The following is a 13,386-nucleotide window of genomic DNA, read 5'->3' as shown; positions in this document are numbered from 1 at the left end:
TTGCATTGGATTAAATTATGTAAAATGGAAATGGCCCTTGCACAGTTATTCCCTTATATTTCCAAACTGTGGACTGTGTTGTTAGTATAATATAAAACCTGAGATAAAAACAAAAGTTGCTGGAAACACACAGCATGTCATGAAATATGTTTGGAAAGGGAAAATACTATATAACCCTCCAAGCCAGTCACTTCTATGTACCTATTGATATGTCCCTAATATTGCAGCTGTACCAACTTTGATTACTTCCACCGGCATTTCAGCTATTCACTATCCACTTTGTAAAGAAGTTAGCGCTTGGGTCTTTTAAAAAAAATTTCTCCCCTCTTATCTTGTATCTGTGCCCTCAAGTTTTGGACTCGCCAATCCTGGGGAAGAGACTATGACTGTCCACCTTATTCATATCCTTAAAATTGTATTAACTTCTGTGAGGTCATCTCTTGTATCCCTGTGCTACAAGGAATAAATATGCAGATTTCGAGAACAAAATTTTCAAACCACCCTTAGTCCTTCACAGAATTATAGTTACTATACCCAAAATGCTCCCACATATAAAATTCATCTCTTTGCTTGGCTTCATTTTCTGAGATTAGATCTAGTACCACCCTTTCTCTAGTAGGACTATCTACAGTATGTACTGGTAAGCTGTTTCCCCTCCCCCACCCCATTCAATTTCTCTTGCCTCCTAATCTACCCAGTTATTCCTATACTCCCCCCAGCACCAGTCACCCTTTTTCATCTCCTCCACTCACTCTATATGTCCATCACCTACCGAATCCTCCCACTGACCCACTCTCCCATTATTCATCTGCTCTCCCCATCTTCTTTGATTCCATGCTCCTCCTTCTTCTATCATCTTCAACCCTTTGTTGCTTCCACTTATTGTGTCCCAAAGGTGGAGCTATTCCTGCTCTCCCTTCTCCCATCAACCTATTACTCCACCTCATCTGGATTGACTTGCAAGTGCCACCTTTTTTATACCCGTTATCTCAATTCAGTCCAGCTAAATTGGCTTGACTATCAATTTCCCTCCATTGATACTACCTGACCAACTGAATTCTGACTTTTTATCTGATGGTCTCTTTCATAAATATTATAATTCCAACTCTTCTTCCCCTTTCACATCTGAATATTTTATGTCCCAGACTGCTCAGTTGCCACTCCTGCCTCTCTTTCAACTATGTTTCTCAGACTTGTTCCTAAATGTTCATCAATGCTCTGAATGTATCTGCTTTACTAGTCAAGCTCTTTGTATCAATAAAGCTTTATAATCCTCCTGTGTAACTTTAATACCCATGTCTGTTCTGCTTTCTGAACTGACTTTGTTGTTCTTTACACCTCATTCTCCAACTCTGCATCTACTCTGTTCCCCATTCTCCTTCCAGAGAAATTTGATCACACATCCCTAGAAGGATATTGGTCTCATTCTGATTCAAATACAGTTTGACATACTTGTACAAATCCCACCTTCTCCAGTAAAGGTCCCAATGATCTGGAGCTGAACACGCTCAAGACAAAGGAGATGATAGTGGATTTCAGGAGACATCCCTCCGCTATGTCTCCCCTCACAGTCCTCAGCAGCCCTGTGTCCAGCGTGGAGAACTTCAGGTTCCTGGGAACCACCATCTCTCAGGATCTGAAGTGGGAGCAGAACATCAGCTCCATCCTGAAGAAGGCCCAGCAGCGGATGTATTTCCTGCGGCTCTTGAGGAAATACGGTCTGCCTCAGGAATTGCTGCTGCATTTCTACACTGCAGTCATTGAGTCTGTCCTGTGCACCTCCATCATTGTGTGGTTTGGAGCCGCCACCAAGCAGGATAGAACCAGACTACAGCGCACAGTGAGGACTGCCGAGCGCATCATTGGAGCCTCCCTGCCCTCTTTTGTGGACCTGTACTCTTCCAGGTTGAAGAAGAGGGCGGGGAACATCATAAAGGACTCCTCCCATCCTGCGCACGGACTGTTTGATCTGCTTCCGTCTGGTAGGCGCTTCAGATCCCTCCAGACTAAGACTAATAGGCACTGGAGAAGTTTTTTCCCTACTGCGGTCACTTTGCTGAACAGTTAACTGCCGGTTAACTGTCGGCTATCTATTACTTGGATTGCACTACCTGTATGTATAATCTATATTTTCATTTATATTTATCGTTATTATTGTTATGAGCAGAGAGACAACATCTGCCGGAAGTAAATTCCTTGTATGTGCATAGGTACTTGGCGATTAAAGTCTGATTCTGATTCTGATCTAAAAATTGAAAACTTACACTCCTGCATCATCCATTCAGCCACGCACTAATCTGACCTTTCTTCTTATTCATTGCTGACTAGCATGTGGCACTGGAAATAATCCATAAATTACAACTTCAGAGGTCCTGCTTTTTAATCTATGACCTAGCTCACTAAATTTGAAATGTAGGACTTCATCTTCCTTATTTTCCTATGTCATGGATGATGACTTCTGGATGTTTACCCCCCCCCCCCCCACCATCCACCACATCTATTTTGAGATTCTCTGACATGGCACCAGACCTGTTCTTCCATTAACTTCTTCATTTATATTTAAAGGGATCAACTAACAAACAACATTAATTTATAAGTCCACTGATTCTGGGAGCAATCAAGTTCCTTCATTTCCCTCTTCTGAATATGGCAAAGTCTGACTTAGAGATTTCCTTCCATTGATTCTTCTCCCTTGTAATTAACAAGATTCTTAAAGGGGTCCATTTCATTGCCAAGACTTTAGCTTTCTCTTCTTTTTCCTCCTCCCAGAACCACTATTTGATTCTGTTTTTAATTTCAATCCCATCAGTTCATTTCACTCCATTTTTGATCTCTCTTCGGCTTTTTGCATTATTCTAATGAAGCTGAAAGTATTCCTGGAAAACAACAGTTCACTTTTCACTAGACACCATATAACCTTCCAAATACTATTAAGCTGAACAACTTCAAATATCAAGATTACTATTTCCATATTCATGTATAGAAGCAGTATGTTTGAAATCTGAATAAGACCAGAAAATCTGGGCATGCTTAGCAGATCAGAATACCTCTATGTAGGAAAGTGGAATTAATATTTCATGCTGATATCTGAAAATCTGACTTGCTGATTATTTCTAATACTGTGGATTCCGGTTAATTAGGTCATCAGTTATTTGGGGCAGTCTCACTTATTTGGAGACTGTTGCAGAAGCTTGTAAATAGCATAGGGTCTTTTAAGAGACTCCTGGATAGGTACATGGAGCTTAGGAAAATAGAGAGCTATGGGTAACCCTAGGTAATTTCTAAAGTGAGTACATGTTCGGCACAGCCTTGTGGGCCGAAGGGCCTGTATTGTGCTGTAGGTTTTCTGTGTTTCTATGTTAATATTAGCCAACCACAGTTAACGAGCCGCATTTGCCAAAGCAACTTGCTTTAAGGCACAAGTAACCCACCTTTGCCCTTTCTCCGATCAATAGAAATGGTTCATCTAGGCTTAATCGCTAAGTCATATGTGAAGGCCAGGAGCTGGACTTGGTTGTCAGAGGCTTTTTGAGGTGCACGCCATTGGGAGCATTTAATGAGTAGTGGGAGCTTGTCCCCGTTACCATCCCAGCTATAACAACATTAAGGAACCAGAAAATAGGAATTAGTGCAAAAATGGTGTTGAAATAGAAGATCATCTATGTTGTTATTAGATAGTGAGACAAGTGTAAGACACAAATGACCTGTTGCTACCATTTATATTCTTAAAATATGCTTGATTTCTAATTTTTACTAGTTCAAGTGATAGATTATCAGCGTCAAATATTAACTTTTTTCTCCACCAATGATGTTTTCAAATCTGCTGAATATTTACAGCACTTTCTGTATGTTACTTCAGATTTCCTGTATCTATAATTTATTGCTTCTGGAGCTTTTGGTGCATATGTATGTAGTCTGCTGAAAGTAGCTAAACAGGTTGAAAAATTATTTCAAAAGCATACAATATCTTAGATTGCATAAATACAGGCATAGAGTATAAGAAGAAAGAAGTTAACCCAAAAAAAATGTCTTGGCCACACTTGACATATTGCAACCAGCCCTGAGCACCACACACTAGTAACAATGGGCTTTGGTAAGGGAACATAATATATTGACATAAAAATTCCATGGACTGAAGAAGCTTGAGTTATTCTCATAAAAGATGGAACTGCAATAAGATCTATTAGAAGTACTTAAAATCATGTAGGGACTGGCCACAATAGATGGGGAGAAGCTACTTCATTTGGTGAAGAAATCAACAACTAGGAGATACAGAATGAGGATGAATGGCAAAAAGGATCAAAAGTGACACAAGGGGAAGTGATTTTAGACAACTAGTAGTTTTATGTGTGGAATGTTCTGCTAGAGCAGTAATGAAAGTAAATTCAGTTGCAGTTGTCAAGAAAAATCTGGGTAAGAATATGAAAGTAAAGAATTTGCAGAGTAATGAATGGGACAAGGCAGGATGCGGGACTAGCTGCATCATTCTAACATAGAGCCTGTGCTGACTTGAGAGGCTGAATGGCCTTCTTTCATGCTTCACTACACTGATTCTTTGATTCAGAATTTCACCCTCAGGATTTTTCTTTTAGATTTCCTTTAGATTAGAGTTTCTTGGGAGACTATAATTTATGGAGACATAGGGAATTCTAGAGGTTTTGTACTTCCATAGAATCATAGAAATGTATAGCATGGAAACGGATCTTTTGACTCTACTTGTCAATGCTGAGATGCCTCCCCCACTGTCTGCTTTCCATGGGATTCGCACCCTCCGTGATTCTCTTGTCCATTCATCCCTCCCCACTAATCTCCTTCCTGGCACTTATCCCTGCAGATAGCAAAAAATGCTACAACTACTTATTCACCTCCTCCCTCACCTCCGTTCAGGGCCCCAGACAGTCCTTTCTGGTGAGGCAACACTTCACCTGCAAATCTTTTGGGATTGTCTATAATACCCAGTGCTCCCTGTGCTGCCTCTACATTGTGAGACCCAACATAGTTCGGGGGACTGCTTTGTCGAGTTCTTATATCTGATCCTGTTCTGACATGTCAGTTCATGGCCTCCTCTTCTGTGACAATGAAGCCTCTTTCAGGTTGGAGGATTAACACTTCATATTCTATCTAGGTAGCCTCCAACCTGAAAGCATGGACATCAACTTCTCCAACTAATGGTAATTTTTTTTTCCTTTACCCCTCCCTCTTCTTCAATTCCCCACTATGGCCACTTACCTCTTCTTTGCACTTAGTGTGTGGCGTAGAGAAGTATAGCACAGAAACAGACCCTTTGGTCCATCTAATCCATGCCTACTCACATCAACCTGCACAGTGAGACCGTAACCCTCCAGACCTTACTGTCCATGTACCCATCCAAACTTCTATTAAACGTTGAAATTGAGCTCACGTGCACCACTTGTGCTGGCATCTCATTCCACAATTTCATGATGCTCTGAGTGAAGAAATTCCCCAAAGTGATTCCCTCAGACTTCTCATTTTCCATCCTCAACCCATGACCTTTGGTTGTACTCCCACTCAACCTCAGTGGAAAAAAACCTGCTTGCATTTATCCTATCTATACCCCTCATAATTTTGTATTTTGTCAAATCTCCTCCCAATCTTCTATGTTCTTAAGAATACACTCCCAACCTATTCAATCTTCCCTTATAACTTGAGTCCCTCCAGACCCGGTAACATCCTTGTAAATTTTTTCTGTACTCTTTCAACCTTGTTTACATATTTTCTGTAGGTAGCTAATCAAAACTGCACACAATACTCAAAATTAGGCCTCAACTTCAACGTAACATCCCATCTCCTGTCCTCAATACATTGATTTATGAAGGTCAATGTGCCAAAAGCTTTATGACCCTATCTACCTGCGATGCCACTTTCAACTAATTATTGATCTGTATTCTCAGATCCCTTTGTTCTACCACACTCCTCAGTGCCCTACTGTTCCATGTGTAAGACCTGCCCTGGCTGATCCTACCAAAGTACAAAACTTGTCTGCATTAAATTCCATCTGCCATTTTTCCAGCTGATGCAGAGCTCTCTGCAAACCATGATAGCCGCCTTCACTGTCCACTACACCCCAATCTTGGTGTCATCCACAAATTTGTTGATCCAATTTACCACATTATCATTCAGATCATTGATATAGATGATATACAACATGCATATCTTTCTATGTACCGTATGCTAATTTCTTTTTCCTACAGTTGGCTCATTCTATTCCTTTCCTATCATGTGTCAATCCAAGTGCTTTTAAAATCCTGTAATTGTACCTGCCTTTTCCATCTCCTTTGACAGCTTGACAATCATCACTGGCTGTGTGGAAAAATTTGACCCTTATATGTCTTTCAAATATTTCCCTTCTCACCAATGTTATAGAGTTTAATAGAATTTTTCAAATAGATTACCAGGAAAGTTGCTGAAGAAAAGGTAGTGAATGCTGTCTACATGGGTTTTGGCAAGATATTTGACAAAGTACTGCTCGGAAAGCTGCTAGGTTCAGTCAATTGGCATTCAGGATGAGATAGTAAATTGGATTCAACATTAACTCTGTGGGAGAAGCCAGAAAGAGGTAGTAGATGGTTGCCTCTCTATCTAGAGGCCTGTGACTAGTGGTGTACTGCAGGGATCGTTGCTGGTTCCGTTGATATTTGCCATCTTTATCATTGATCTGAATAATAATGTAGTAAACTGGATGAGCAAATTTGCGGATGACACCAATATTGATAGTATAGTAAGCAGCTTGCAGCGGGATCTGGAGCAGATGAAAAACGGCAGATGGAATTCATTTATTTATTTTATTAGAGATACAGCATGGTACAGGTTCTTCTGGTGCAATGAGCCATGCTGCTCAGCAACTCACCTATTTAACACCAGTCTCATCACAAGTCAATCTACAAGGACCAATTAACCTACTAACATCTTTAGACTGTGGGATGAAACTAGACCACCTGCAAGAAACCCACATTGTCACTGAGAGAACATACAAACTCCTTAAAGATAGTGCTGGAGACTCCAAACTCTGACTCCCTGAGCTGTAATAGGGTTGTGATAACTGCTATGCTACCCTAGTGCCCCATTTAAATGCAGATGAGTATGAGGTGTTGCACTTTGGGTGGTCAAACCAGGGTAGAGTTTACACTGTGTATTGTAGGGCACTGAAGAGTGCAGTAGAACAGAGGGATCTGGGAATCCATAAATTCTTGAAAGTGACATCACAAGTAGATAGAGTTGTAAGGAGAGCTTTTGGCACATTGACCTTCATAAATCAAAGTACTGAGTACAGGAGTTGGGATGTTATGTTAAAGATCTGGAGAAGAATTTCAAAGTTGTATACTTTGATAATAAATGAACCTTTAACATTTGAAATGTATAAGATGTTGGTGAGAACTAATTTGGAGTATTGTGTGCAATTTTGCTCACTCACCTTCAGGAAAGATACCAATAAGATTGAAAGAGTGCAGAGGATGTTGCTGGAACTTGAGGGCCTGAGTAATAGGGAGAGATTGAATAAGTTAGGACTTTATTTCCTGAAGCGTAGGAGAATGAGAGGAGATTTGAAATGGGGTATAAAAAAATTATGAGGGTTATAGATAGGATAAATGCACGTAGGCTTTTTCTGTTGAGATTGGGTGAGATGGCAACTGGAGGTCAAAGGTTAAGAGTGAAAGCTGAAATATTTAAGGGTCAGCTGAGGTGCAACCACTTCGCTCAGACGGTGGTGTGAGTGTGGAATGAGCTGCAAGTTGACTTGATGGATGCATTTTCAATTGCAACATTTTTGAGAAGTTTGGATAAGTACAAGGATGGGAGGGGTATGGAAGGTCCAGTGCACCGATGAGACTAGATGTACTGAAAGGTCTGTTTCTGTGCTAAGGTGCTCACTGACCTAGGGTTCATATTAGCCACTCTGTCCAACTTATCAGGTGATTTGTGTCCTTCTGTACCCTTGGCAACCATCCTCACTATCTACAACTCCACTAAAATATATATTATATATATAGTGTGTGTGTGTGTAAAACGTCCCAGCACTGATCACTCCCTTGAGGTCTTATGGTTTTACTATTGATTACAGACAACCTTTCTTCTATTATCACACTACTTTTTAATCCAGTTTGTCAAAATACCTTAGACCCCGTATGCTATAACTTTCTGGACCTGCCAACCATGCAGGCTCTCAACAAAAATCTTGCTAAAATCCATGTCCACTACACCTGCCACCTTGCCTTCATCAATTTTCTCAGCAACTGTCTCACAAAAATTTCAAACTTGTGAAGCAGAATTTCCCAGCTACAGAAGCATGCAAATTCCTCCTAATCAAGCCATGTTTTTTTGCAATATATCATAAATCCTATCCCTCAGAATTTTTTTTTCCATTTGTGTCTCTCTTACTGACTTAAATTTGCTGGCTTACTGTCCTTATTTAATATGGAAACAATATTAGCTGCCCTCTAGTCTTCTTGTACTTCATGATGATGTAAACAGAGCCCCAACAGTCTCTTTTTATTGCTTCCCATATATCCTGGGATAGATTTCATCATCTGTAAACAAAGAGTGGAAATTGCATGCAAACACTTCTGGTCGTTGTGTAATTGAAGTTTGTGGCTAGTAGGTGGCACTGTGATGACAGTTTTTGAAGTATGTCATCTGGTGAGCCATCTTGTGTAGGCATTCACTGGACAATCACTGTGGCAATTTAAGTATTGTCACAAAAAATTGCATGATAAACTTTGATCTGTCTAATTATCTGAGGATAAACAAGCAAATAGCAACCATTTATCTTTTATTCTTGACAATACAAATTTCATAAATAGTTTTGGAAGGAAAGGATATATGCATTTAAACATACATGGAGAATATTTAATGAATAATAATCTAGAGTATTTTTTATTGTTCAAAAGTAATCAACAAGAACCTGCAGGCTAAGTTAAGACATAGGCTGTTACAATAATGACAAATGATAATGTATTTAGGAATTGATGTAGGAATTTTTAAAATGAAAATGTAAGGGTAACTTTGTAAGACTGATAGATAGATGACCAATATTCCCCCCACACTTTGTTTGGTTGTGACACGCATGAATCAAGAAACAGCGTTGAACTATAATGTTAATAATGCATTCAAAATCACTTAGAAACCCATCCCCCCTCTTTCCCTTTACCAATATGGAAAATGTTTTAAGACTGGTGTAAATAACTATATTCTCAAGGATATAACGAGACAGCCACACTATGAATTGTTATTATATAGACATATGAAATCTTTAAAGTTGTTACTAATCATGAGTTCTCAAAAGTCAAGATGCTGCTTTTTTATATCTGCTATATATGTGCTTTCATGTCATTGTGCTTTTTTGTGGAATTTTAATACTTTGCTGATGACTGTCATTTGTATAGGTTCCATGCAGTGACAGAACCACATGTAGATGTCAGTTGACGACAGACTGATTCTGCACACTAAAAGCGTGGAGTATGATTTATTTAGTACCTATGCAAAGAATGAAGTGCTATGTGAGGAGTGATATTCCCAATCATTTTAACATCTGAAAACATTATTGACTAGCTGGACCCAGATAATGTTCTTGGACATAAGATTGTGTTACTATGGATGAAATATGATATGGAGACATCGGAAACAAAAGAACAGTCTTTAAAATATCTTTAAGACTGTGGTTCATGAGGTACTTTTCCTACAAACCACTGGATTTAAGATGGTTGAAATATGCCTTGTAATGATTTAGCAAATTATTGTGATCTTGTAGCTGTGTAAAATGTGTAAATGTCAATAGTATCAACAGTGCTAATGATTAGAATTTTTTAACAGTTTTGGAAAAGTTTATTTTTCTGATCATTGAACTATAAGTAATAACACAATATTAAAGTTCAGTGGATTGTAAAGCTAATTTCCTAAATACTGGTTAAGGATGACAAAATTCAGTGTTATAAAACAGGGTGTCAATTATTCGGGTACAGTGAACATTATTGTAAAGGTAAATCTGATAGAACCATAGAACATTACAGCACAGAAACAGGCCCTTTGGAACATCATCCCCTAAAACTTCTTTGTAGTTTCAAGTCGACCTGCTATAATAGGTGAATATTTAGAAAGCTTGCTAATTAAAACAGAACTTTAAAGTATATTTATTTGATAATGACCTTTAACCAAATACTGTGCAATTAATTGTTAATATACTTGAGTGTTTATTGAAGTAAATCACTTGTGTTTTTTTTACGTTTGTAAATTATCTGGATAGTCAATTAATACTAAACTTCCCAAACTTGAATACCGGTTGTTCAAACATTCGTAATTCATCACATGTTAATAGTAGGCGTATTGCCAGTATTTTAGCGCCAGATCTGTTCAAGAGTGCAAAAACAAAGAGCTTTATGTGCTTTAATGATTGGCCGGGTTTCTGTGTAGTTCTTATCTTTGGTGTTTCCCTTTTGTTGGCTGGAGTGTCTTTGCTCTAGTCGATCGCCGAAAGCCTGAACCGCGCGGTTCGGTTTCTCGGGGTTTGACAAACTCCCATACTACCATGGTGAAGATGGAGGAAGTGGCTGCTGGATTAGCAGCGTTTCACATCCAACGTTCGCCTCTGTGCAATATTAAAGCGAATGGTGATGGATTTGATTGATCGTAGCCTATTACTGAGGTAATCACAAGGCTTGTTTCTGCATCACTCAAAAAAGTGAATCTGATTAATTTGATACAGCGAAGATTTAAAAAAATAAGTACCTGAACATACACCGTAAAGACCTAATGACTTGTTGCAGCTCTTAACAAATCCTGCCGTGGCTCGAGTAATACCAAGATATGTGTTGATAGTAATCGCATCCATACCTCACGCACGCACTGTTGTTAGGAATCATTGTAGAGTAAATAGGAATGCGTTGGGAAACTAGCGTGTGAATTACTTGCATTGTCACCCTTCACACCTTGACTAATCTGGATTGATACTGTCACTGCCGAATGGAAACCTTTCTTAATCAACGGCATTTGATTTTTTTACACATACCACGGAAAGAGAATATTTTGTCACTGCCATTTAAACAATATTGCTAACTCGTCCGCAATCTAAAAAAAGTCAAAATTCCCCCCTCTCGCTCTCTCACACACCTCTTTCTCTCTCTCACTCTCTTTCTCTCTCACACACTCACTGTCTCCCTCTTCCCCCCCCCCCCTCTCTCTGTCCCCCCCTCTCCCCCTCTCCCACTCCCTCTCCCTCTGACTGATTCCTTAGGAACCGGTGTATCAAGTTTTTTTTAAATTGCATTGTCGAGGCACTGACCTCTTTCTCTCCTGTACGTTAACATTCCTGAACATTTTTCATCCCTTAGTCGTTTATCCTGAACACGAGTAAGAACTGACAGTCGATTGATTTTGACGCTTCTCGTTCGATCTGTAGGCTAGAAAGGTGGAGTGTTTTAACCATTTTTGTTGGTGGGACTTTTCTTCCTGTTTGTTGCAATGTGCCCGACGCTGGTTTCAGCTTTCAGAAGAACTGGGTTGGATTCATATTATTTGTTGTACGTGTGTGTTAATAGTCATATTAGAATAAGTGTATAAGTCGCTTGTATACAGATATTGCTCTGTTTTGTTCTACTGTTTTTTTATGTTGGCTGGTAATTGTTCAGGTTGTAGATAGCGCAGTGTTATTTTTTCCCGGGTACTGGAAATTAGACTGTAAATAATATTCTCTGACTCGGACAAAAAGAAGAACATAGAATTCACATTTTGCAGGGAAGTAATTGGAGGCAAGTGGAGAAATGGCCTTATTCCAGTAAGTAACGCGACTTTTCTGCCGTCATGCCTAAAAATATTTTGAGATCAATAGAAATAGATTCTTCCAATAATTTGCAGCAGAACTCCCTGTGTCGCATCCTTCCTGAGATTAGTCTTTTTCTGTCCTGAAGAAATCTCTCTTTTTGTGGACTCTGAGGTCAGATGTAAAATGCACTAGGCATCTCTTGATTCATTTTCAGTACATTAGTTTTGTAGACCTGGAATGGTTTGTACACGCACAAGCCTAGATTTAGTGGTATATGCACAGATATGGCAATGAGATAAGAGAGTTTGAGCTATTTTTGTTAAAAATTAATGTCATTATATGTTTAATTTGCAGTAATGGGCTAAATTAATTATAGTAACTGAAAAAAGTTAAGATACCTTTTATTATGTATGACAAAATTTTGCAATGACTTGTCACCAGGAAATAGACAGCAACCTATCTTGTAAGACTAAAGAAATGTTAGTTCAACTATGTTCTTTGAAACTTCAAGTTCACCACTCTGCAGGTTTTTGAGAAAGAGTACAGTTATCTCATGCATCTTTGTAAATTAATTGTAGGTAATTATCATAATCTTTGACTGAATGTGACAATAACAAAACCTGAAAAAAAGCTATTGTAATTTACTACTGATGTAAATTGTTGTCATTTCTGTAATTAAATAAGCTAGCAATAAAAAAATTCTTTCTAGAAATTATGGTTATATAGTACACAAAAGGTATAGCATGGAGATGAATGTTCTTTGATCACAGGTGTCTTTTAATTACCGTTAGTACTTTGAAGCAACAGATAACACATCCGCAATGACAATTTCTGGCAATTTTTCTTACAGCACTGCACTTTGAATATGGAAACCGAGGCTACTGATGGCCCTATCACTGGTCGTGGTGAGTTGAAAACTGAAAATCAATATTTTTCATCCTTACGTTGTAAACCTTCTTTACAGTAACAAGGTAGATAATATTTCACTGTGTTCAGTTAATGTGCTGCTAATTGAAATCTATTGCGTTTCTACATTAATAACAGTGAAAGGAAGTGAACTGTTTAGAATAGTTTTCATGCAAGTATTAGATTACTAAAGAAGAAAGCAAGTTTTCATTGTGGCTAAAGATTGATTGTGGAAATCAATTCCTCTTGCAAGAATAGTAAATATTGTAGAAAGAGAGTTACTTATTGGAACATTACCGTTGTGTAATGGTTAACTTTTTCATTGGAACAGGTAGTGATGACTTTTGTCCCAAGATGGACCATTCAAGGATAATGATTCCAACCACAAGCACACCCAATGGCCAATACAGCTCTCTGAGTCACATGACAAACGGTAAGTATCTTTTACTAGTTTCTGGTCTGTACTGACTTAGTTCTACGAACCTGCTGGCTATGTTACCACAGCACAAAATATAGGACTCGACTCTAACCAGAGGCTTGGCAAAGGTTGCTTAATATCGGTGCATATGAATCTACTTGGTACTTTAAATTATGGAATGTATGGGTTTGGAAATTTATGCCTATCCTTACCAGGTAAGACTGATTTTAATCTAGTTTAGAAAATATTTTATGTTAGTATGAGGTTTCTGTATTTTAGAAATATGTTG

General features: G+C 38.7%; 1 protein-coding gene across 8 annotated transcripts in view; it reads left to right on the top strand.

The window, feature by feature from the left end:
* ikzf2 (IKAROS family zinc finger 2) overlaps window positions 1-13,386 on the top strand; it is a 161,130-nt gene that overhangs the window by 77,933 nt on the left and 69,811 nt on the right. For 3 of the 8 annotated variants that reach the window (XM_073046463.1, XM_073046468.1, XM_073046460.1), the window contains exons 2-3: window positions 12,624-12,678; window positions 13,011-13,112. In XM_073046463.1, coding sequence (XP_072902564.1) covers window positions 12,639-12,678; window positions 13,011-13,112 — 142 coding nt within the window. In that variant the 5' untranslated portion in view covers window positions 12,624-12,638. Of the gene's footprint in view, window positions 1-10,462; window positions 10,658-11,335; window positions 11,420-11,488; window positions 11,532-11,627; window positions 11,786-12,278; window positions 12,348-12,623; window positions 12,679-13,010; window positions 13,113-13,386 lie in introns of those variants that run through there. The other 5 variants (XM_073046462.1, XM_073046466.1, XM_073046467.1 and 2 more) reach the window with 5 other exon arrangements.

The sequence above is a fragment of the Hemitrygon akajei genome, chromosome 5 (assembly GCF_048418815.1).
Source record: "Hemitrygon akajei chromosome 5, sHemAka1.3, whole genome shotgun sequence".
Classification (NCBI taxonomy): Eukaryota; Metazoa; Chordata; class Chondrichthyes; order Myliobatiformes; family Dasyatidae; genus Hemitrygon; species Hemitrygon akajei.
Note: the sequence above shows the minus strand (reverse complement) of the source record. Positions and strands in the feature narration are given on the sequence as shown.